Source organism: Ostrinia nubilalis, chromosome 21, assembly GCF_963855985.1.
Source record: "Ostrinia nubilalis chromosome 21, ilOstNubi1.1, whole genome shotgun sequence".
Taxonomy (NCBI): domain Eukaryota; kingdom Metazoa; phylum Arthropoda; class Insecta; order Lepidoptera; family Crambidae; genus Ostrinia; species Ostrinia nubilalis.
This window is the reverse complement of record NC_087108.1, coordinates 1,898,329-1,923,127: the sequence shown is the minus strand read 5'-3', so window position 1 is coordinate 1,923,127 and position 24,799 is coordinate 1,898,329. Positions and strand designations below refer to the sequence as shown.

Sequence of the window (24,799 nt, the reverse complement as noted above, 5' to 3'; positions counted from 1 at the left end):
AAATGTACATACTAGTTACTTAGTTACTTCCCAAGTAACACGCAATCTGTATATTCACTGAAGTTAAGATTGATTTACGTTTTAAAGTCAGACTATCACTTTAAATCAGTTTTGACTTAGTTTAAATGCTTTTGAGTAGAATGCGGTAAAATTTACAATGCATGAAGCTATTATATGGTCTAAAAAAATTAAGTTAATTGGCTTATAATCATACTAAAACATTAATTACTTTTAATATACAGCACCTTTAACAGCATTTACACTAACACAAAGGTTAAAACCGTATATTAGTAAATAAGAAAACCTAATGCATTAAATAAACGTTGTCGAAATATTTTATAGTGCATTCAGGTATATTAACACATTTTACAGATTGAACGCACTTTTATGATCTTTTCTTATGCTTATTTACTGCTCAGCATTAGCCAAACATTTACTAAAGTTTTAGCTCTGTTATCTTCTTATTTTATTGTTACTTTAAAGCTTTTAGCACTATTTAGATAAATTAAAAAAATATTTTATTACTTTAGGTCATAATTTGGCCATAAAACCACGAGCCGTATGATTATATTCATTTGTGCGTTAGTAGGTCCTGTATATTCATTAGAAAATTTATGTCGAACGTGTCACGTTATTGACATGAATAAACAGTGGAAAAAGACTTAAGGCCGGGTTGCACCAACTTACTTTAACAAACGTCAAAAATCTGTCAAACCCCATACAAAAAACATCGGTTATCGTCATAGTTACGGTCAAAGTTAGGTGGTGCAACTCAGCCTAAGAGAACAGGTGGAGTAAAGAGAAAGATAAAGACGGAATATTCAAACTTTATATTTGGTTTAAGAAATGCAAAACGTGTTCCAAAAAATGATACACCTCATACACAAAATACAGTACAATCGGTTGTTGTGTGAGTCAAGAAGTTCCGTAGAACATTCCTTCATCCCTTTCGGTCGTTTGCACTATTTTAAAAGGCATCTGAAAAAAAAAACAAATAAGCTTATTTATGACTTAATAGAGAAGTAGTTACCTGAAAACTAAATAATTACCCGTATAACGCATACCCTTAAAAAAACGACTACAGCAACACTACTAACTAGTTACAAAAAGTTCCTTTAAATTATTACTATTACAATGAGCGAAAAATAAGATAGGTAGCTATATCGTGTTTCATTACAAATTACATTATAAAAAAATAATAATAATAATAATAATGATTTTATACTTAACACTTGTCAAACTAGGTACCTACCTAATTGGAGACAGATAAAATTGAAAGACGTGGAGTAGGGGATCATGACGTGATTAAAGGATTCTAAATTATTGTTTCGGTACCCTGATTAACACTAAAGCAATCCATTTTTATGACGTTTAAACCTAATGAACATTATAACATACCTAAAAAGTGTAACAGTAATGCTAAAGATATCACTTAGATATTTTATATGAAGGTTGAATGACTTAACCATTTTCTTTTTACTATAATAAGACTGACAACATTAAAAGACACTAGTTGAAAGTTTAAAACATTAATATTATCTGACGCCATTTGCTTTCTGTTTTCACTAACATAGAAAATAAAATTATAATACACATATGCATGAAATACTACTTATTATCCTTTTCTTACAAGCGGAGTATCGATAGAAGCAATTTTATAAGTTAAAATTAATCAAATCGTTAAAAAAATCACAAAAAGTGTCATATGTCGATTCTAAATTTGTCCCTATTTTATTAAAAAAAGGATTTCTGTGAGGGCGCGTGAATTATAAACCACAAACATATATATATTTTCACATAAGACTAATACTCCCAGCTCATTTTCATTCTTGAAACAAAAAAAAAGATACTTACCTTATGATAAATTATTTTAAATAAAGACATTAAAACATCTCCTCACAACACCATTGCACTGCAATACTCTAAACGAAAAATAATCAAATCGGACAATAAAATGCGATAAGTTTTTTCGAATACTTTCAAACAAACAAAATAAAACGTTCAGCCTTAGAATAAAACGTAACTTTGGCATTGTAATTCTGAAAGCTGTTTCAAAGCTGTACTAACATCTAATAAAATGCTTTTTACATTAGAATATGCTGTCTAACAATTTTACTAATGTCTGTCTTCAATAACATTATAAGCGCTGGTTAGCAGCACTAATAATATTTAATAATGCTCAAAGCCGTATTATTTGGGGCCCAAATTGCGCTTACAAGACACTTATAGACTTTTATACGGCTGATATAGTGCTACATATGCTGCTCATATACTGCTCTGCACGTAGGTTCATGCTGTTGTACGCTTCTTATAATTGTGTTTTGTGTTACTTGGGTTTAGAACAAAAACTCATGTTTTTGTAATGCGAACTTTGTTGTTCGAGTAGGTACTTATACAGAATTCAACGTAAAAATGTTATAAAATGAATTCGCCTCGAAGGCATAGACGCTGCTATTGCGTATAAAAACTTTTTCGTTTAGAGGCCGTATACCATGTAATTCCGTGCTATAAAAATAAAAATTGTACCCTCGCTATGTCGAGCTCATCTTTGGCAGCCATTTTCCTTTGTGAGTTGTTTTGTTGTGTGCTATCTTCTATCTACAAATAAAGTTTGTTGGCAGGCTAAATAGGCCTAGTTGCTTTGTGTGAAGCTTTTTGCCTAGTTGTTAGGTTACGTAACATTTTTAATGAGCTGGAAATGTTATGTTACTTACCATACTTTGTTAAATATTCCTAACTTTGAAAAAAAAATTGCAACTTAGTCAACTAACTTAAAAATAAATCAACATTTTCTTAATAGATACCTTTAGTAAAACCAACCCAATACAGGGTGTATTGAATCAAAATACAGCAGTAGGGTAGGTAGGTACCTACCTACCTAAAATTTATAGCTCATTGAAACCTTTTCAATATTCCGATTGCTACTATCTATTATTGCGTAGGTACGTTACATTATTATTTTGAGTTCGTGAAATATTTTTATCCCAACCTAAGTTATGGCGGTTATTTTTGTTATTTATGCCACATAAATAACACCACTCAGTACATGTAATGGCCCCGAAGGACTTACCTTGGCAATAATAGGGAAAATACTACCTACGCAAAAAATGAAAAGCGAAATTTTATTTTCCTATTTATGTTAACTTACTTTAGGTGTAACTATAATAAATGTAGGTATTTTTATTAAGAATGTGAATGTAGATAAATTTATAAATATGTAAGTACTAAAAACAAGCTTATTTTCTCTGCCTAGCTTGCCTAACAGGCAGTTTCAGTTTTTTTAAACAAACTACTTACGAGTAACCGTTATTAAATAAACCAGATTGTATAATGTTTTAGATTGAGTAAAGAAACTTTACTCTGTGGTACTGTACTAGTACTAGTACAACGCAACGAAAGTAAACTGTAGTCGAATGTATAAAGATAAAGTAATGTACAGTCGACAGCAAATTTAACTCCTTATAGTAATCTAACAATCTAAGAATTCCCAGAAATTTTCGTTTCAAAAAGCAATTGCGAGCGCTTCGTTTCACTGCACTATTTTAGGGCATCGATCGACGCAATACGGACGACGGCACACGAAGCTAAACATTATAGCATCTTGCGTACTTGTAATAAGTGCTATTTTGGAACAAAAATGTATAGTCTGATGTGCTGTTGGCAGTACATACAATGTAGGGCCAACATTACGTGTGCAGTGACCCGCACCGATTGCTCCGTGATGGGGTCCAGCTGACAATGGAAACTATTGTAAAAAGTAAGCACCCCCAGCCCCATATAATGTCTTTTTAAGGGTTTGGCAAAAGGACGTATCTCATTTTTTGCGTCTGCTGTACGCAACTGGCTATGTGACTATAAAAGCATGTAGAAAATGTAAAAAAATGTTTTTATGCTCTCATAGATTGCACTTGACTTGACCGAACAGTAATGCAGGAATGTAGCTTTAAGGAGATAAAAAATCATCTCCATGCAATTAAATTCAAAATTCGAATATTATTCGAACGAACCTCGTTACATTTCTCTTCATGGCGTAGAGGCTCGTTTTCCAGCCAGCTCTCGCAGCAATCATTAAGACTGGCATGCATCATCATTACTAACCGAGCTCACCAAAAGCGCTGTAATTTGCACGATGCTGCCAAATTCGACGGCTCTGACGTTTACACACGTCTGAAGCGAGAAAGCGGACAAGCTGTCACTTAACTGGCCATACAGGGCTGCATACTGAAAAAAAAAAGAAAGGAATAAGTAGGGATACTGCAGCAGAAATACGTTCGATATAAGGGACATAATAGTAGTACCTACCTTTATGATCGTCGCCCTAACAGTTATATTAAAATGAAAATGGTTTATGTAATACCGCCACACCTTATAATAATTTCATTTTAATTAAATAAGTGACACATAGCTTGTAGCAGCCTACGCTCGCAGGTGTGCTACATTTAATGAAGGTTAGGATAAGAGCTTTTAGCTCTCAATAGGGAATAGCTGAAGAGTGTTTAGAAGGATCTGTCTCTATAATTTTAAAAACTTCGTCTCTATTTAAGACGATAGCATGGCTACCTTCATATAAATAATACTAAAAATGACTTCAGTAACAGTAAACTTTCATTCTACATTTAGGATTCCACCTAAATTATGCAAAGATATCACGCGTGGTGCGCTTAAAACTGAAATAAAAAGAGCAATCATCCAATTTGCACATTTCTCGTCGCATACCATTAAGCATTATCATAAATTAATGTCGTGGGGAGACGAAAATAAACAAGCATCGTATCTGAATACGAAAATAAGTGCAGACATCAGAGCGGTGAGCACCGACCGAGCGCGGGCGATCCTCCGCCTCGAATGAGGAGGGTGGAATGGATCGCACAGGCAGAAAGCGATGCCACCGCAAGCCGTGTTGCCGCCTGCCCCGGCGAGCTGGCAACGTTGCACAGACGCGTATAAATAGGTATAGGTTTGTAACTGCCAAGATAATCTTTGAAGTGACAGGCGGCTTTTCATTTGTACATTTATATAGGTACGTACCTAAATCGTGGACTGCGACTCTATTCAATGTCATTGCTCGAGATAACACAGTTTTAGTCGCAGAAACTCGAAATGTGCCGAGATTTACGGAAGAACAAAAGATGAAGCGATGTTAAAAAATGTAGGAATTTTGTGTTACACGGGTTTGGTTTTGGGCTGAACTCGATAATAACCTTAACCTAAGCTTAAATAGGTTACTTCTTACTAAAGGCTACCATCGTACCTACCTGGCTGTCAATATCTTGTTTTAGTAACTATGTTACTACTTTACTCCGCCCACGGCACACGTTACATTCCCACAAGCATGAAAAAAAATTGTCCGTAAATAAGTAGGTAACCTAAACTACTTACTACTGAGTATTACAAGAAATAATCCATATTGTGACACTAGAAAAACTTTTCAAAATTATAGCCAGAATGTTCTAGTACTAGGTCACGTACGTAGGTAACATTATTTTCGTGGGTTACTGTCATTCATTACTCATCTCATAAATAAATTATTGCCTGAAAATTACCACATTAATAAGTACCTATATTTTATTATTATTCGTATTTCTTAGTCTTACATGATTGATTAAGCAAAGTAGAAATTAATGTAATGCCTACCTTACGCCTTACCTATGCGATGAATGACGATAGCTATTATTTTTTATTAATAACTAATATTAATTAATTCACTGGACACCCTGTATTATACGTAATTTCTTAGACTATTCTTCAAATAATATGTAATAAAAAAATTAAGGGCTTATGACTTATCCAGCTGTGGACTGATGATGATGACTCAAAATTTCATGAAGAAAAAATGTTGATCCTTCACAAAGACGCATAGGACCGACCAGCAATCACGACTTTAGCGAGAATGGTAATTTCCAAGTCCTACATAGATCCACACATAGAAAAAGCTTGTAAACATAACCCTCCTTCTGGCGCAGTCGGGTAAAAAGGTATGTTAGGTACCTTCAAGCCTATTCAGGATCATTAAGTTTTGTTCAAAGGCTTCTGTAGCAAAACGAAAGCCGTATTTTTGGATCCTATTCTATTATCTATCTCTCTCGCTTATAGTTATGACAGTATCCCACTTGAATGATAGAGACAGGCGGAATTTACGAAAATCTATTGCGCACCTCTGAACTGAAGTCGTTCTTAATTAACGGTTTTCTAAACCGGATTCGGTGCATCTCCTATAGGTACAATCAGCTCAAATTTTTGTAGCAAAATAGCTTTTATTACAGCTGTATAAGGTAGGCTGATAACGTGCTATTGCTGACTGCTGTACATTCCAGTCTGGCTAGATAACTGGTAGAATGCCCAACCCCTAGTCTACACGTCAGAACATCTGCGGAGCTTGTTATTTTGATGAGGGTTCGCAATAACATGGGTGTTAAACGTGTACACATTTACTACCATAGTATCCAGCCCCAGGTATATGCGTCCATCACGAGACCATCTATGTAGTCGTTAACGCCAGACCACATAGGTAGGTACTGTAGGCACTAGGCAGGCAGGTAGGTAGACATTTTTGGCAGGTAGGTGTAGCAAAATTGGTCCATGATGACTCATCATTGATGATGATGACTACTAAACTGTCAGCCAGTAAGCTTGTTGTTCTGCCATTATCATGCGACAGTTTTTTCATTTCTTTAGTTTTAGTAGGTATTCCGTATTATCTAGGTTTAAAAGCAGCTAGGTCACAAAAACGCAATGATTTCTAAAATTAAAGTTGATATCTGTAAAAAAATAGGTACCTACTACCTATATACCATAAAATGTACGTACGGTAGGTTAAATAACATAGAAAGAAAGTTTGAAATGGGTTATTAGGACTTATTTATAGTCGTAGGAAAGCACCTGTACTGAAGTTTCTTACACGCAAAATGGCATTTAACTCCAAGAAAACTTTGGTCAAAAGGATGGAATGTTTTTGTTATTAAATCAGGCTAAGTAAGGCAAGGAAACTTATGATGCCAACCGGCAACCGTTGCCTGCCTTTCACGCGGGTCGATACGCGACGTTGCCGCTCCGCTCGTGGGCTGCGGCCGGGGCTCGGTCCGGCCAGTCCACTCTTTTATTTTTATTGTTGTTGCCAATCAATTAATATGAGGGAATAATGACACCTGCCTGGCTGGGTGCTCCGTATTCTTTGTTGGACCGTGTTGCAATGTTGCAATTTTACTATACGTGACCGAGGAGTGTTTCTAATGAAAGGAAATAATTTGTATCAGCTGGTGACGTTTAATGAGTTTTATTCTTAGATTAATAAAGGTTTTATTATGGTCTGATAGTTGGCTTGAAGTCTTGTTAACATCAACAGAAGAAAATTTCTACTTACCAAATAGAAATAGGTATGTACGGTCAACAGCACGTCAACGTAAACACTGTGGTATCTTACGTAGTTGCGATAGGGGCGACTTTGCAACGAAAATGTATAGCTTGATGTGCTGTTGACTGTACCTACCTACCTACCTTAGTTATTACGACGTTCTTATCACAGTAGATAAATCAAACAGTACGGAAGCTTCATACTAACGCTCGAAATCAGACTCACGCACACAGACGCACGCTTTACACGAGAACTAAGCGAACCTCGCAGTCCATCCGTCGCGAGTGTCGCGCGCGTTATGTTTTTAATAATAATTTTATTGCATGCACTGTCCGCTGTATTTTTAAAAAACATGCCACGAGTGTATTGCGTATTTGCGTAGTATACGGCTGCTTGAACTCGGCATCTTCAAAACCAGAACTTTCATTTTTTAAACTTCGTAATAATTCTGAATTGTAAAAATGATTAAATATTACTTTTTAAATAAAATGCTTACATCTGATTTTGTAATAGTTCTTTTTAAATTACGTAATTACGCTTTTTAATAATTTATGTGTTCTATTTGATAAAGTAATTTGCTCCGCGCGCTTTTGTACTAAGTGATGAACTGTATTTAAAATGAGTCAATAGCTATGTGAAAGTAAGTATCCGGTATTTTATTTATGAGAATAGAATATCTTCTACCGGCCTCTAATAGTACTTAATCAATTTATTCGATTTATTCGATCATTATAGAACCTAATTAACGTTTTATTTTTTTGTTAACTACTTAGTCAATTAATTTATTCCATTAGGTATTTGATAGTTAAAAAACCTAAATAAACGTTTTAATAAATAAGTAAGTCAGAACCTTATTAATTTTATAAAGATTAAGAGTGCCAACCCTAACACTCAGTTGAAGTGTAGGTATTTAACTCGCCGAAAGGGCTAAGTTTCCGTACTGCTTTAGCTCATATATCTACTGTGTTCTTATGCCAGAAGTTAGGTAGGTAGATAGGTACCTACACGATCTAATACAAGGGAGGGAGGGACCCCATAGATAGTTCACTTACACTGCTTTATGTAGGACCTATCTACTTTCTGCAGATGTATAATGAAACGGTAGGTAGAGATAGATAGATATACACTTACCCACTAGAATCCAAGTTGTTAGGTTGTAAAAAGGTAAAAACAGTATGGAAAGATGGCAGAATCAACAAAAAACTGTTTTTAAGTGACCTAGGGATCTTTTTGATGACTTCGAAAGCTTTGACAACCCCCCAACGAAAAAAGCTTAATTTTATGCACAGATTCTGGCCCTACCCTACAAAATTGTGCTGTGTACTATCCTTAAATAAATAAATAAATAAATAAATAAAATTGCATCATTGCTAGGGTTACCATCTCTAAAATATGGCAACCAGGGCAAGACGCGTGAAAATCCCGGATTTTGGAGCCCAGAACCAGGATATTATGTGAACAGATTTTTAAACTTAGTCGCGTACTCGCGTCGCCTGGCATCGGCCGAAGACTTAAAACTTTTAAGCCCGAACAACAAATAAAACACCTCCCGGACGCTCCCCAGACGTCCTCTAACTAGGACAAATCCGGGGAATCCTGAATGGATGGCAACCCTAAACATTGAGATAATTAGACCCAGAATACATAACACCTATACCTAGTAATAGTACCTACGTCATTATTATCAGATGAAAACAAACTAAGCGAAGCGACAACCCTATACTGGATGGGAGCACATAATCAGAATCCTACGTAAGAATCTATTTACTAAAAGCTTAACTTAAACATAGACAACTAGGTACTTTCTAGAGATAAGGTGTCCTAGTTAAGAAACATTAATTAATAGGTCCTACCTATTAATATTAAGTAAAGTAGGTACCGATTAAAAGACGCCACCCACGACTACGTTTCTTAAATGTGAAGCTTACCTCACTTAAATCTTAATTCATGAACAGTTTTTGCGTTTAGGCAATCAAAATCGATTCATCCGTCCACCGTCAGGTAATGTTCGTAAGCAGTGGCGGGGCAACAACTAAATTTGATGTGGGCAAGACAGATTTCGCGAGGCCCTGTTCTATGGCGACCTGAAGACGGATTTTATAAAATAATAAAAACAAACAAAACAATTAACACTGCCAAGTTTTTATTCATAAAAATACAAATTAGATTAATAAGTATTAAATGAAAAATTACAAATCGTTAATATAAAGGTGGAGATATACATTTCTTACTTACTGACGAATTACGAGAAAATCAAACATTTTCAATGTACATGCATATACAGGGTGGAAACGTTAAGTGATCTCACTCGATTATTTCTAAACTATACAAGATATCGAAAAACTGATTACTGATTCTGAAAGTGCTTTACGAGCTCTTTCAAACGATATCAGTAATAGGTTACAAAATTAACTGGATCTATCCGAAAATTCAATGTTTTCAGCCTTCATACTAAATGTATGCCACTATGCCAGCCACACAATATTAGAAGTGTTAATTTTTTTATTTTAAATAATAAACACTTAAAATTAATTCGTGAATTGCATTCTTATTTAAAATTATTCACGGAAAACATTGGTTTTAGGCTTTACTTGCTATAATGTTATCAAGACATGAGTGCTATGATTGTGGCAGTATTAAATGTATGGAAGCTGAAAACATTGAATTTTCGAATATATCCAGTTTATTTTATAACTTATTATTGGTACCATTCGATAGAGCTCGTGAAGCACTTTCAGGATCAGTTACCAGTTTTTGGATATCTTGTATAGTTTTTAATATTATGAGGTTTTACTAAATGTATGGAGGCTTGAAACATTGAATTTTCAGATAGATCCAATTTATTATGTAACCTATTATTGGTACCGTTGGATAGAGCTCATAAAGCACTTTTAGGATCAGTAAGCAGTTTTTGGATATCTTGTATAGTTTAGAAATAATCGAGTGAGATCACTTATCGTTTCCACCCTGTATATACACTCGCGAGCAAAAGTATGGAATCACTTACATGAAGTTGTTTCCACGCGATCTTGTGTAGTAACGAATTTGTTAGTAACAAAAAAAGTTGCACCATTTTAAAGATTAAACTTTTAACTTTAAATTGATACTAAAATCATTTAAATCACACCAGTATTTAAAAAGATATCCCGGCTGATGTGAAGAAGTAAGAAAAAAGACATGTACCAACTGTTTGATACGTCGCGAGTTGCGGCCTATTTACCCCCTATAAAAAGCACGTGTTTTCGGATTTTTGCGTTCACACGTTGATCCATACACATCTCGGCTTCTTTTGACACTTTACCTGGGATTCTACACCTACAGAAGCAGCACAAATCGTTGCACTGTTGCAAGAAGGGCTCAGCCAGCGGGCTGTCGCACGTCAGCTCCACATAAGCCAGTCCTGGGTTTCGAAAGTTTTAAGACGCTTTTGGGAGACTGGTGGCTTTATCCCGAGACCAAGTTCTCAACAGCGCCGGTGCACATTGCAGAGGGATGACCGTTGTTTCATGTCAACCTCTCTATGAAATCGTCATTTGACTGGTATCGACGTCCAACAAGAGCTCAGAAATGTTCGTAGGATAGCTGTTAGCGAGTGGACAGTTCGTCTAAGATATGAGACATTTGAGACATTCTTCTCAAACATTGCGTCCGAAACAACTAAAGCATTAAATTCATCGCCAATTCTTGCAGAGTCTCTCTTAAAATCTAATGTCACCGAGTGCCAGTCTCTACTCCAGTTCAGGCATATAGATTGTAATACAGTAATTAAAACCTTCAGAGAATTGAATATGAAAAAAACCGAGGACCTTTGGGGAATCTCTGTCAGTATTATTGGGACAATTATTGACACCATAGCTCCTCACCTTGCATTCATTTTTAACACATGCATTGATCAAGGTTGCTTTCCTAGTTTAATGAAATTAAGTAAAATAATCCCATTGTTTAAGGCTGGTGATAAATGTGACCCCTCTAATTTTCGGCCGATTTCTATTTTACCAGTACTTAGCAAAATTTTTGAGAAAATTATATTTCACCAACTTCTTTCTCATTTTATTTTCAACAAATTACTTCACAATAAACAATTTGGTTTTACCAAAGGTAGAAGTACTACTGACGCTGGAGTAGCACTACTGAAACACGTCTTTGATGCTTGGGAGAGTAAAAAAGACGCTGTTGGTATTTTTTGTGACCTTTCAAAAGCGTTTGATTGTGTAGACCTCCAAACCTTACTAAAAAAATTGCGACATTATGGTGTTTCGGATGAGGCACTTGATCTGTTGAACTCGTATCTCACAGGCAGAAAGCAAAAAGTTTGTATTAATGGAACTGAGTCTTCTGGAGCACCTCTTACCCTGGGTGTGCCGCAGGGATCGATATTGGGACCTTTGCTATTTCTTATTTATATTAATGACCTTCCCTACTTTGTAAAAGATCTATGTGATATTGTGTTATTTGCTGATGACACATCTCTCATTTTCAAAGTTGATAGAGGTAAAGTAAACCTTGATGATATAAATGACACACTCTCACAGGTTTTGCATTGGTTTACTGTTAACAACTTATTGTTAAATGCAAACAAAACTAAGTGCATTAAATTTACCTTACCTAATGTGAGGCAGGTTCCCACACAATTGATGGTGAAGAATGAACCATTAAATAGCATAAGTTCCACAACATTCTTGGGAATCACTTTAGACTCTAAACTTCAGTGGGGTCCTCATATTGAAACCTTGTCAGCAAGGCTCAGTTCAGCTGCTTTTGCAGTGAGAAAGATAAGGCAGTTAACTGACATTGAAACGGCAAGGCTAGTTTATTTTAGCTATTTTCATAGTATAATGTCATACGGCATATTGTTGTGGGGCTCAGCTGCGGACATTGAAACTGTGTTCGTTCTGCAGAAGAGAGCAGTGCGGGCCATTTATAACCTTGGACCCCGATTTTCCTTGAGAGAATTCTTTAAGGAGATTAATATACTGACAGTAGCTTCACAGTTCATTTATGAAAACCTTTTATATGTTCGCAAAAATATAGAGCAATTTACTAGAAAGAGTGATTTACACAAGTTCAATACAAGAAACAAAAATAAACTTGCCGTTCCAAATTTCAGACTGCACAAGATTGGTAATTCATTTATGGGGAAATGTATTAAACTTTTCAATAAATTAGATAGATAGATAGATAAATCATTTATTTGCATACACTTAACACACATAAAGAGTAAAGTTGCAGCATAACAATAATAAGAAAAGAATAGAATACAGTAGAATACTAGTTATATAAGCATGCATAAAACAAACAAAAGCAGTAACAAGTGGAAGAATACTTCCTGCATGATGTGTGTCGCAGCGATGCAAAAAGCAAAGAGCTCAATGTAAACACTGCCCTGAAAAGGGCAGAACACTGATTTTCAGCTCTTGCTAGGGAATCCGCGAAGCGCACGAAAACGAAATGAACCCTCCCACCATCCGCTATCAGTAAAAATGTTTAAAAAACGACTAGGGGAAATACCAATCAATATCATACTAATATTATAAAGGCGAAAGTTTTGATGTCAGGGTGTTCTTTACTTCTCCACGCAAAAACCACCGAACGGATTCCACTGAAACTCCACAGTAGTATTGTTTACAAACCAGATCAACACATAGTTTAATTACCACAAACTGTTGTAGAATTGCCCATTCATAAATTTAAAGCACATATCAAAAGCACCTTAATGAAAAAGGGCTACTATAAAGTTGATGATTATATAAAGGATAAAAATGTTTGGAATGTTTAACTGCCTAGCTCGCATTAATACTTATGACTATAATTTGTATATTTTAAAGACTGTAAAACCTTGAAAAGGAGGCTGACAATAGTGACTGAGTTTCTTGCGCTGCTTCTTCTCAGCACTGGCCCATTTATTGTCCCGAAGCAGTGGTAGGATTAATATTGGGACTTTGATTGGGACGTGTAAAAGCGCTTTTTTAAAGCCTATTTGCAAAAATAAATGAATTTTATGAATTTTATGAATTTTATGAATTTTATGAATTTTATGAATTTTATGTAAGAGATACGGCAAAAATAATGAAATTTTGGGGGTTTCCTGAAGGGGTGATGAACTTTAGCAGTACTAACAATGAGTCCTATGATATTTGCAATATTGCAAAAAATCATTTATTTATTCAATAGTTTCGTAAAATGTTTTTGAGTTATACATCTTGAGGTTCATAATATACAGGGTGGAAACGATAAGTGATCTCACTGGATTATTTCTAAACTATACAAGATATCAATAAACTAGTTACTGATCCTGAAAGTACTTCATGAGCTATATCAAACGGTATTAATAATATGTTACAGAATAAACTGGATCTATCCGAAAATTCAATGTTTCCAGCCTCCATACATTTGGTAAAGTCACATTATTTTAAAAACTACACATGATATCATAAAACTGATTACTGATTCTAAAAGTGCTTCACAAGATCTATCCAATGGTATCAATAATAGGTTACAGAATAAACTGGATCTATCCAAAAATTCAATGTTTCTTTCTTCCATACATTTAATACTACCACAGTCATGACACTCATCTCTTGACAATATTATAGCAAGTAAAGCCTAAAACCAATGTTTTCCATGAATAATTTTAAATAAGAATACAATTTACGAGTTTATTTTAAGAGTTTATTATTAAATAAAATAAATTACACTTCTAATATTGTGTGGCTGGCATACATTTAGTATGGAAGCTGGAAACATTGAATTTTCAGATAGATCCAGTTTATTCTGTACCCTATTATTGGTACCGTTTGAAAGAGCTCATGAATCACTTTCAGGATCAGTTACCAGTTTTTCAATATCTTGTATAGTTTAGAAATAATCGAGTGAGATCACTTAACGTTTCCACCCTGTATGTAAGTACGAAGGACTCCCTATAATATTAATCGTATCGATACGCGCATGTCATTTGCACACGCAGATATTATGTCGAAAACGGTAAGTGATACGGCAAAAATAATGGAATTTTGGGGACATTCTAGAGGAGAATAAATTCCGGCAGTACAAACGTTATGTATCAAAGAATTTGCGATATTCTGGAAAATCAACTGTAAACATCGTTTAGTCCCGATTAATCGGGAAGTTTTTGCGATTTGCCATTAGGCAAGATGCCACCAAACCAGAATCACATCCATAACAAATAATATACTTTGCAGAGTCACACCCATCCAGTCGCACCCATTACGGCTTATTTTTGTTTTATTCTCGCTTTAAACATTTTTGAGTCGCGAGGCCCCTTGTACCGCGAGGCCGTAGGCGGTGGCCCACAACGCCCACGCTTAACGCCGCCTCTGTTCGTAAGGAAACTTATATGGAGGGAAGCGCCTGCGAGTATCTTAATAGACAGACTTTTGTGAAAGGGAAATTGCTAATAAAAAACTGAACTTGCAAAAGTACTTACTACTCGTTTAATCTTTGCCATTAAATGTTGTCTTGTACCGCGTGTCGTGTGGGTCGTCGAGACTTGTGAGGTACACAAACCAGTGACAGTGGGTGTTGTCCCCGATTCTGCATTAATTGTCGGGTAAAATTCTAATTTAATATCTATCTGTATCTTTTTTTTCGCCATTGTTTATAAACATTTGGATTTAACTTGTTTGTATATTTTGAGATTAAAATAACTTGGACAAGAACAACAGTTTATTAAAAAAACATGCCTACTTAAATTTAATAACTTTTTACGAATAAATAATCTAACTTTACCATCTAAATAATGTAAAAATAGTAAAAGTATATCATATTTCGTGGCTATTATGTACAAACAAGAATGATATTATCTCGCTTTACTTGGTAAAGGTGCATGATAAACTCATATCATTTAATCTCGATCACCACATCACAATAACACATTAATGTCATAAAAATAAAATAAAATAATCTTAGAAACTACGCCACTCAAAGCCATATACCATTATTAAAAAGGTAATATTTGGCTAAAACACTTTGATCCATGGCTGCTGAATTTTTTTTTAGAATTTGCATTATAACACTAATTTAAAAACTTAATTATTGTACAGTTTGCCGCGTCCCGGCAGTGTTTGGAGTGGGGTTGGCTGGCCTGGCAATATACGTGGCAGGATGATCCTGTGGGGGGCGCTGAAGTCGCCCAGGAGCTGGCGGGGGCGGAGCTCTAACTTCACGGATGATTACTCGCTCTGGCTGCGGGGGTATGTCTTGGCGAGGCGGCATTTCTGAAAATTATCACAATAGGGTACTATATAGAATTTCTTATTTGAATAAAGCATCTTCCTACACTATTTAAATTGTTATTCAAACTTAGAAAAGTACAGTCGCGCTGTCAAGCCCAATGATTCACAATGAACTCGATTGTCAACTGTAGTATATACCTAATAAATAAATAAAATAAAAATGGCCAAACATAAAATATTTACAACTCTACAAAGAAGTGAGGGTCGCGGGAGTTGCTTGGAGGCGGATCACGCAGGTCATTGTGGAAATCCTTGGATGAGGCCTTTGTCCAGCTGTGGACGTCATTTGCCTGAAACGAACGAACAAAGAAGTTACTCCGAGGATCAAAACCTATCTACCGTTGACTGCACCTATAAAAACGTGATACGAAATCGTTGTATGGTGAAATTTGAAAATGCTGCGAACTCTGCCTGGAACATTTGCTGATGTTACAATAATATTTTTAGGGACCTTACTTACATCTTACTTTAGTAAATAAATCGTTGCTAAAACTTTGATTGGCATTTGGAATAAGACTGCAAGTTTCTTCATTAGTAGGTATGTATTATTCTAAGCTTAGTACTCGGCGAAACTGACAACATGGATCTCGTTACAAACAAGAAAATTACTTACTTATTAGGTACTCCTGAAAATAGTTCTTTCTCCCTTTCCTCTTGTGTAAAATTTTGCACTAATTTATTAATAAAGACACCGTTACTTTGTATCGAGACACGTTTATTATTCTAGAGCATCTGTGAGTGTTGTTGAAAACATATGGAGTACGTGCTTATCAGCTTGATAAATGATAAGATATTAGAGTTATCAGTGAGATTATAGAGAGGTGGGTCCACTTCAGATGTTTATGTAGACTCTAATCCGCAAGTGATAAATGCCTTTTATTGGTATGTTTGCTAGTAAAGTCTCTAAGGAAATCATCTTTTTATTGGCACCACAATGTCGTATACCTACATAGAATAAGAAGTGATATGGGTCGGCAATCGGCTTATTGCCATAATAAGTGTCAAGTATACGAATGTTTCAAACACACGCGTGGTCGTTTACTGTTTGCTATTTCTTTTTCCATCACATAAAATTAAATGTATAATTTCTATCGTATTTACAATGGTGTTTATCGCCTCAACTCTCGTTGCGCGACCTATACTAATTTATCATAATCAATAATTTTTAATTGCCTTACGTGTGAAAAGGATTATTTTCTATCTAAATTCTCATTAGGGTCTTTAGTAAAATTACAATAAGAATTGATAGAAGATGTTCCTTTTCCAGAGCTTGTTCTAGGAAACATGGATAAAATAACAGTGTTCCAAAACCAAAATAAAACTTTATAAAAAGTTTAAAATGTCATTTTGACGTTTGTTTCGGTCTGTCAATGTCACTTTGACGGCTGACTTGCAAGGTGTTTTCTTTCTGGATTTTTCTTCGATTTTCTAGACGATCCTGACTGAGTGCATCTGATTCACCAGCATTACAGAAACAGTTTAAGGTTAACTATTTAAAGGCGTATAAAGTAATCTCAGTGTTCGTCGAGCGTGTTCAGTCAGTTGTAAACATAACCTCAGAAGTTCAACATGAGTTCCAATCAACAAAATAATCCTCCAATCGCTGGAGCTATAACTTATCCTTCGAGAAGTGAACAGGATGTTCATGCAGTTCCAATTCAGCCACGACAGCCCAGAAATCTACAGGTAAAATAGAAATTAATTACCAAATCATTTCATGTAAGTGTCAAGCTACTTTTGTGTAGGGCATGTTGTATTTATGTTTTTGGCTATCCTTATTCCAGGGTCTTCTCAGATTCGCCATGGAGGCCACAAAAGCGGAGGACGCTCCAGGAAATTCAGATTTGGGACCAATGGATGAAGAGGTATGTTTGTTTGTTACATTGGCTGTTTACAAAATGTTTTTAATAAAAACGCAACATTGCACTCATAACGCACTAAAGAGGTACTACTAAAATGTAATGTTGCCAAAAGGGTTTGTGAAGTTTAGTTTCTTTGTGATTTGGTATTGCATCATCCAATTTAAGGCTTTTTGATGAGTCAACAGCTAACATGTTTAAAAATGTTATACCTAGTAATTCAGGCTAAGCCTTATAATTAAGAAAACCTGTCTCACCTTAAAATAAGTAAATTAAAATATATTTGTCTATTTCAGAGGCGCAAGTTCCTTGAAGAGGCTCTAAAGAGTCTAACGGTGAACTTAGCTGAGGTCCTACAGAACGCCATCAGGGTGCTCACCAACCAGGAAAGGATAAGAAGCATCAAACAAAGCGACACAGTACCGGAAGACGTGGTCTCTTCGTTTAACAATCTCCTGATGTTTATTGACGATATTGATGTTGCTAATGGTTAGTATTGTAGTTATGTTGCATTGTCATGCTAATTTTTTACAGCTGAAAGGCTGTGGCGAGCCATGCATTGTTTTGATGGATGCTTAAGGCTGCAAAACTCACATTACAACTCTGTTTTTATAAATGAGATGTTATAATCCAGGTCTGCTGTCCTAAGTCCTAACTGTCATAAAATTAAATTAATAAAAGTTACACCCTGGTTGAACTCTGGCATAAGTTGTCATTTAGTATGGAAATGTCATTTAAATCCAAGTTTCATCCTAGGTTTAACTTTTTATTAGTAAGGGGGATTGTGTGCCAATGTGTTTTTTTTTTTTATAATTAATGTAATAAAGACATTTTCACTTACCCAGAGATGTGGTGTCCTCTCTAAATTCTTATCATATCACTTATACTCAATGTTAGATTATCACAAATTAGGTATTAATAACATGCACATTTTTGATAAATTTTTAAGCACAATGTTTAAATCAATCACATTTTAGTAACTAAACAGTGCCTCAAAGCTAAAATATCCACTACACACTAAAATTATTATTGGTATACCCTCATTTTTTGGTGGTGGTACTACCACTTATTATTATTCTGTGGTACTACTAAAGCCTGGTCCGTGAGCACGTAGAATTTTATCCAATGACCCCAAGCTACACTCACTGCGGGCGCCCGTCGCACAGTCGCGACAGCAATATAATTACGCGCGAGCGATAAGGATGGGTAGCTTGGGGTCATTGGACAAAATTCTACGTGCTCACGGACCAGGCTTTACAAGAACTGCCATATATAATCTGTACTATTTTTTTTTTAATTATTGAAGATTTAGGCAATGGAATTAAATATGCATAGTGCTTTATGAGTCAGGTGCAATTTTTTTAAATAACTTTTTATTTTAATTCCAGATTTCTACAAAATGGGCGGGTTCGCGATTTTCCCAGTGTGCCTAGGCTGCGAGAACGACGAAGTTCGCGTGAACGCTTGCTGGGTCCTCGGGGAACTGTGCCAGAATAACCCATACTGCCAGGCGCGAGCGCTTGAGTGCGGGCTACTGGACGTGCTGCTGAGCTTGGCGCAGACCGAGCAGGGCACTGCGTTGGCCAAGTGCCTGTACGCTATCTCATGTAAGTTATTTTATTCTTTAATAGTGGCCCGACCTTGCTTCACACGGTTGAAATGGAGTTTCTCGGCTTTTCTCTTATATAATATGCATGTTTTATACCTATAAACGTTCCTCTTGAATCACTCTATCTATTTAAAAAAACCGCATCAAAATCTGTTGTATGCAACTAAACTGTTGTTCTAAAGAATCTAAGCGTCATCTAATCTTCATTTACACGTCTCAGTTAAACCCAGTTGGGGATCCATTAGTTTCATTTTTGTGTCTTACCACAATAACATGTTATCTCTAGGAGAAAGTGAATTGCTGAATTTTGTGAAGTGAATTTCCTGATCTGCTTCCCACTACTATGTCCCGACTCCCAAAGAAGTGATGGATCCACGTTATATGGGACGTGACGTGGAAAACGGCGTTTTAACCAAAAGATATCTACTGCTGTTATATAGTCTGTCTACCGAACGGGAAGTTTACGCTTACCGTTGTTAAAGCAGACAATAAATTATTTTAATTGATTTGTTGGGAGCAGATTCGCTACCAACCGGTCATTATGGAAATCATTGGGGGACGACCTATTTTTTTTTTTTTTTTTTTTTTTTTTTGCGTCAGGAAAATGTATTGAAATGCATACGCACCGGTCCGGGGGTTCCGGTGGGTTATGTGGGGCTCTCCCTGCCAGAAGGGCAGGGCCTACCCACTAAAAACCTGACGGGTCCCTCGGGTGGCGCTTAGTGGAGTAGCACGTAAGGCGCCGTTAAGTCGTTCACGTGCGTACCCCCACGCTTTGGCCGCAGCCTCACTCAAACTGTCGCCCTTAGAAGGGCAACTCTCTCCGAAGCGCGCGGGGACTCCGCGCGCACTTCGGGCCTCAATGTTAGGAGGCAGACGCCCCCGCGTCTACCTCCATGAGGCTCGCCGTCGTGCCGGCTCGCTGCGCCGGCTTCGGCTTTTGCGCCGGCTGAGGGCAATCTTTTGCCCCCAGCATGTGCTCCACGGCCTTACCAGCCGCTGCACACAACAAGCAGCGGGGAACCTGGGCCGGGCACACCTTGGCCTTATGGCCCTCTTCACCGCAGCGGAAACAGAGTCCACTGCGGTCAATGCCAGCGGCGCACTTAAAGGCCGTGTGGCCAGTGCCCCAACAGGCGACACACCTTGACGGCCTCGGTTTCAACAGCGTTACCTGTACCGAGGCCCATCCGATTAGTAGCCGGCGACACTTCGCCAGCTCTTTTGCTACCTTAGCAGGTACCCGCACGATAACGCTGCGGGACTCCCTGGCTCCACTGATCTTGCCCACTGAGATGTTTTCCAGTGGGCAGTTCGTTCTTGCCGATATAACGGCCGAGACTTCTGGCGCCCCGGTTGAGTCATCAAGACCTGTTAAGCGGAGATCCTCGGACTTGATCGGACGCCCGATACGGACCGTCTCTTCTGTGAACTCGGGCACTGCCCGTAAAGCGGCTGCTAGTCTGTCAGCCTTCACCTCCACGTCCGAACCTGACAGAACGAGGAGTTTGGTGGCCGACTGACTTGGCTTAAACCGAAGACCGTCCATTATTCCCAGCTGGGCGAGATCCACCTGCTGTTTGGCCAAATGTATGAACCACACAAAGTCGCGAGGTGGATCATAACGGGCGGCCTCCGGCGTCATGGTCACGGTTATGGCCGCAGTTCTGGGCACGCGCACCCTCCGCGCGTTTCCTGTGGTGCGGCCAGGGCCTGCCTTTTTCTGACTCACGGGTTGCGGTTTGTTAGGCTGGCTTTTCTCGCCGCCGCTACTTTTGTTTTTCCCGCGTTTCACTACCTCTGTCCAACCGGCATCCATGGACGCTGGTGCTGGAGGCAGAGAACGGGGCTCTGTTTGAGATGGCGCAGGGGCAGGTGGAGATTTGCCCTTCTTTTTTCGAGCGCGGCTCTTTTTTGAGGGAGATGGCGCAGGCGACGTGGTCACCTTGGAGGGTTCGGCAATTGAGGCCTGTACAGGCGCCGTCTTGGGGCCGGTGCGCGCCTTTCTCTGTGAGGCTAGTGCAGCCTTTGCTGGGGGAGCCGATTGTGGGGCCGGAGCAGCTCTCTTAGCTGCTGCCCTTGTGGCGGGGCCATCGGTTGTCGTTGATGGGCTGGAGAGGGATTCCGACGTATCGGCCGCGAGAGGAGGCCGAAGGCGTTTCTCCGGCAGAAGACGCTCCTCGATCCCTTTAAGTTTGGCATCCATCATAGTTCCCACCCGGACCATGATCTCTCTTTCTACGTCGCCCGCCAGGACAGAACTGGTGGGCGCAGGAGCCTGTGTGGCGGCAGGAGTAACCTGGCTTTTCTCGGCCTTCAGCTTTTGGATTTCCTGCCGGAGTTCCTCAACTTCTTTCTTGAGGAGGTTGTTGGCGGCATTAAGTCGACTAATCTCCTCCTCAGGAGTTCTGGCTGCTATTGCCGCGACGGCTGCGTCAATAGTAAGGGCGGCCTCTTTGAAGGTGCCCTGTATGGTCCCTTTTATATTCCCGCACTTACCCGCGCACTTAAACACTGCTTCGGTGCTGGTACGGATAGTCTGCACCAACTCCTCTGTGGTCAGTGCCTGCGAGTTGTGTTCTGCACGGAGTCGCTTTCCCTTCATCTTGTTTGTTAGCCTTACGGCCATCTCCTCTACCTCCTCGTATTGCTCCTTGGCGAGCAGTTTCTCTTCAGCCCACTTTTGTTTCAAGCCAATGTAGTCCCCCACGGTTGAGGGTCTACCGCGGCCGCGGGGCTTCTTGCAGCCGCGTGATGATGTGCGGCTTTGTGGCCTAGATGACGCTGACTCGGTCGACATACAGGAGTCGTCCGTGTCAGCTTCCAAGCAACGCTCAATGAAGCGATCGACCTTGCCTTCGTGGTCGGTCTCATCTGTATAGTAAGGGGACTCTTCTGCTTCCTCAAGCCGCCGTTTGGTGGCAGAGGCAGGTCTTTCGCTAACTCTTCCCTTGGATACGTTGGTCCGGGAGCGACTGCGGGTAATGGGAGTCAGATCCCCGGATAGATCCGAGGCAGTCTCGACCATTACCTTTGCCGATGTCACATCCGAGTGAGTCTCAGTTTGGGAGTCACCTACTGGAGCGGGAGTCGCACCGCGGATAGGTCCCGCGGCTGTCTCGACCGCCTTTTTGGTGACTATGTCCTTTACGGTCTTAGCTGCGAACATGTTTCGCAGCCGGCTGTCAAAATCAGTTCGTACGGCTGTACATTGCTTCGGCTTAGTCGCCGGTGAAGACACAAGGCACTGCGCGGCCCCCCCAGATACGTGGGCCGTGACCGCCGTGGCGGCAGAGGATTCTCCGGCATTGCCGGTACCTCCCTGGGGTAGTTTATTTTCCATCGTGCTCATGTCATAATAACTGCTTTCGAGCGCAGCTGCCCCACCCTCTCTCCACGACGGGGTAGCACCTAGAGTCCCTCTAGGTATTCATCCCATCGGCCCCCGCCGAACCTTGGGATTAGGGGGATTTTTAAGATGTTCCCAGCATCGCGGCCCGGACAGATGTCCCGACGGCCCCCGGCCCACTCCGTTGTGGGTTACGGGTCGCCCGACAGGCCCGCCGAATTGACGCAACCTGCCGCGCAGGTGAGAAGTCAGCCGCCCGCGTGAAGAGATCACACGGACGTTGCCCGGGGTGCACCACGTGGAGGTCCCTCACCATTGCACCCCATTGGGGGACGACCTATGGCTCAAATGATGACAATGAATTGTTTATTCTTCTAGGTTTGTGCCGCGAGTTTGAGCCGGCCTGCCGAGCGTTGGTGGCGGCAGGAGGCTGCGCCACGTTGACCCAACAGCTGTCGGCCAGCGACCTGCAGGCTCGCACCAAGGCCGCCTTCTTCATCAGGCACCTGTGCCAGCACCGGCCCGATGCTAGAGGTATGTCGCATAGCTACACTATAACTAGCAGAGTAAATACAAATGAGTAGGTCATCTTCATAGAAACGCACGGGCGCGGTTTGTATGTGAGCGCGCCAACACGTATACGGCGCGCACGCACACACTGACAAAATTTAGCGGGGATTAGCGGCGAGCCAGTCGTGGTTGCGCCGAATTTTGTCAGTGTGTGCGTGCGCGCCGCATACGTATTGGCGCGCTCACATACAAACCGCGCTCGGTGCGTTTCTATGAAGATGACCTACTCATTTGTATTTACTCTGCTATAGGCCTCATGAGGGCTCAAGGTCATCCATAGGGCGATGGAGAATGCCATGTGTGACCGAGTCAGAAATGAGGAGATTCGCAGAAGTGCCAAACTTAAGTGGCAGGGGGCGGGGCACATAGCTCGTAAGCTGATGGTCGCTGGGGCAGAAAAGTTCTCGAGTGGTGACCACGGACCGGTGGGTATAGTATGAGCAGGTCTCCCACCAAGTGAACCTTGAAGTCCTTGAAGGCAGCATCCCGCTCCCAAACCTCAGGCACTGATTGGGTTAAGTCTAGCACCTAACCTATAGAAAACTTCGTAATTGTTTCACACTTCTAATTTTTTTATTGTTAAGTAACACCCAGCGTACGGTCGACAGCACATTAGACTATACATTTTCGTTGCAAAGTCGCCCCTATCGCAACTATGTAAGATACCACAGTGTTTACGTTGACGTGCTGTTGACTTTACATTAAATAACGCTCTACTGTTGACGTTTTTTTTCCAGAACAATTCATCGCACAGAATCTCGTCCAAACCGTCACAGAGCAAATCAGATCCGGCCGCGATGAGGCCACAGAACATCTCCTTAGCGTCCTCGATGTCCTGACCAGCGACTTGGACCGGCGAGTCCTGGCCCAGTGCTCGGACCCTAGTCTCGGCCTCAGGAAGGTGCTAGAAGACACACTACTTCACGAGGAAGAAAAGAAATCCTGTCAGGAACTGCTGACGAGGGTCTTCGACTGCAAGCCTGTTCCTTTAATGAAGGAGGAAGAGCCGGAGAGATAGACTGTGGTGGATAGTGACAGTGAAATATAAGATTTTAAACTTTCGCGTTCCATGTCAACTAAAATACAGGGTGTTAGGTAAATGAGTATATGAGCCGACACTAGCCCATGTTAACATGGGCATATAAATGGTATGGTGAAGTCAGGATATCATCATTTAATTTTTTTTATTTTCATACAAAATTTTAATAAAATCTGATTTGTATGAAAATTAAAATAATTAAAATGAAGATATCAATTTCCTGACTTCACCATACCATTTATATGCCCATGTTAACATGGGCTAGTGTCGGCTCATATACCTATTTACCTAACACCCTGTAGAAAGACACGGGTCTTAACGCGACGTTTGTTAATGAGTTACATTATGAACTCACGGCTTGACGTTTCAGCTGCTATGCTGCAGCAGACTGTTCCAAACCACACACATTTTAGCGCCATCTCTAACTGTTTGTAAAGCGTCATCTATGGTTCTTCTTACTTTCTTATCGAACTAACTGAAGTACCGAACTAATTCATATAAAGAACAATAGATGGCGCTACACACTACATCCGTGCTGCTTTCACTGCCATTTTTACATTCCCTTTCGAACCACTGACTGTAAAACTACTTCGTGTGAATATACAAACCTTTTACCAAACGTCTCCAATATTTTTCTCCAACACAGACTGGTTCTGACCGCGGCTGCGGCATAGCATAATGTAACTTCATAAACGTCGCGGTAAGACCCGTTGTCGCGTAGTGGGAAATTAATAAATAATGAACACTAGCGTACACAGATAAAATTACAG

At 39.4% G+C, this 24,799-nt stretch overlaps 1 protein-coding gene and 2 long non-coding RNA genes across 4 annotated transcripts; 1 reads left to right on the top strand and 2 right to left on the bottom strand.

Annotated features, from left to right (window-relative positions):
• Positions 1 to 815: 815 nt before the first annotated feature.
• LOC135081955 (uncharacterized) lies at positions 816 to 2,329 on the bottom strand. Of its 2 annotated transcripts, none has more exons than XR_010259308.1 (2): positions 1,855 to 2,329; positions 816 to 978 (listed from the first exon to the last, which is right to left on the bottom strand). It is a non-coding gene; the product is annotated as an uncharacterized LOC135081955 (long non-coding RNA). The 2 variants fall into 2 exon arrangements; XR_010259307.1 differs by lacking the exon at positions 1,855 to 2,329 and adding an exon at positions 1,065 to 1,180.
• A 12,691-nt stretch (positions 2,330 to 15,020) lies between these two features.
• LOC135082085 (uncharacterized) lies at positions 15,021 to 16,353 on the bottom strand. Its single transcript, XR_010259335.1, has 2 exons — positions 16,217 to 16,353; positions 15,021 to 15,585 (listed from the first exon to the last, which is right to left on the bottom strand). It is a non-coding gene; the product is annotated as an uncharacterized LOC135082085 (long non-coding RNA).
• A 613-nt stretch (positions 16,354 to 16,966) lies between these two features.
• LOC135082073 (hsp70-binding protein 1) lies at positions 16,967 to 24,096 on the top strand. The gene is made up of 6 exons (XM_063976832.1): positions 16,967 to 17,289; positions 17,388 to 17,468; positions 17,759 to 17,951; positions 18,851 to 19,069; positions 22,799 to 22,954; positions 23,728 to 24,096. Exons 1-6 carry the CDS (start codon positions 17,173 to 17,175, stop codon positions 24,006 to 24,008), a joined length of 1,047 nt encoding a protein of 348 aa, XP_063832902.1. The 5' UTR covers positions 16,967 to 17,172; the 3' UTR covers positions 24,009 to 24,096.
• The last annotated feature ends 703 nt before the right edge of the window (positions 24,097 to 24,799 follow it).

Coding starts and splice junctions, on each gene's coding strand:
- LOC135082073 (XM_063976832.1), top strand. CDS start 17,173: ATGAGTTCCAATCAACAAAATAATCCTCCAATCGCTGGAGCTATAACT. Junction 17,469..17,758: donor TGGGACCAATGGATGAAGAG/GTATGTTTGTTT, acceptor TGTCTATTTCAG/AGGCGCAAGTTCCTTGAAGA. Junction 17,952..18,850: donor CGATATTGATGTTGCTAATG/GTTAGTATTGTA, acceptor TTTTAATTCCAG/ATTTCTACAAAATGGGCGGG.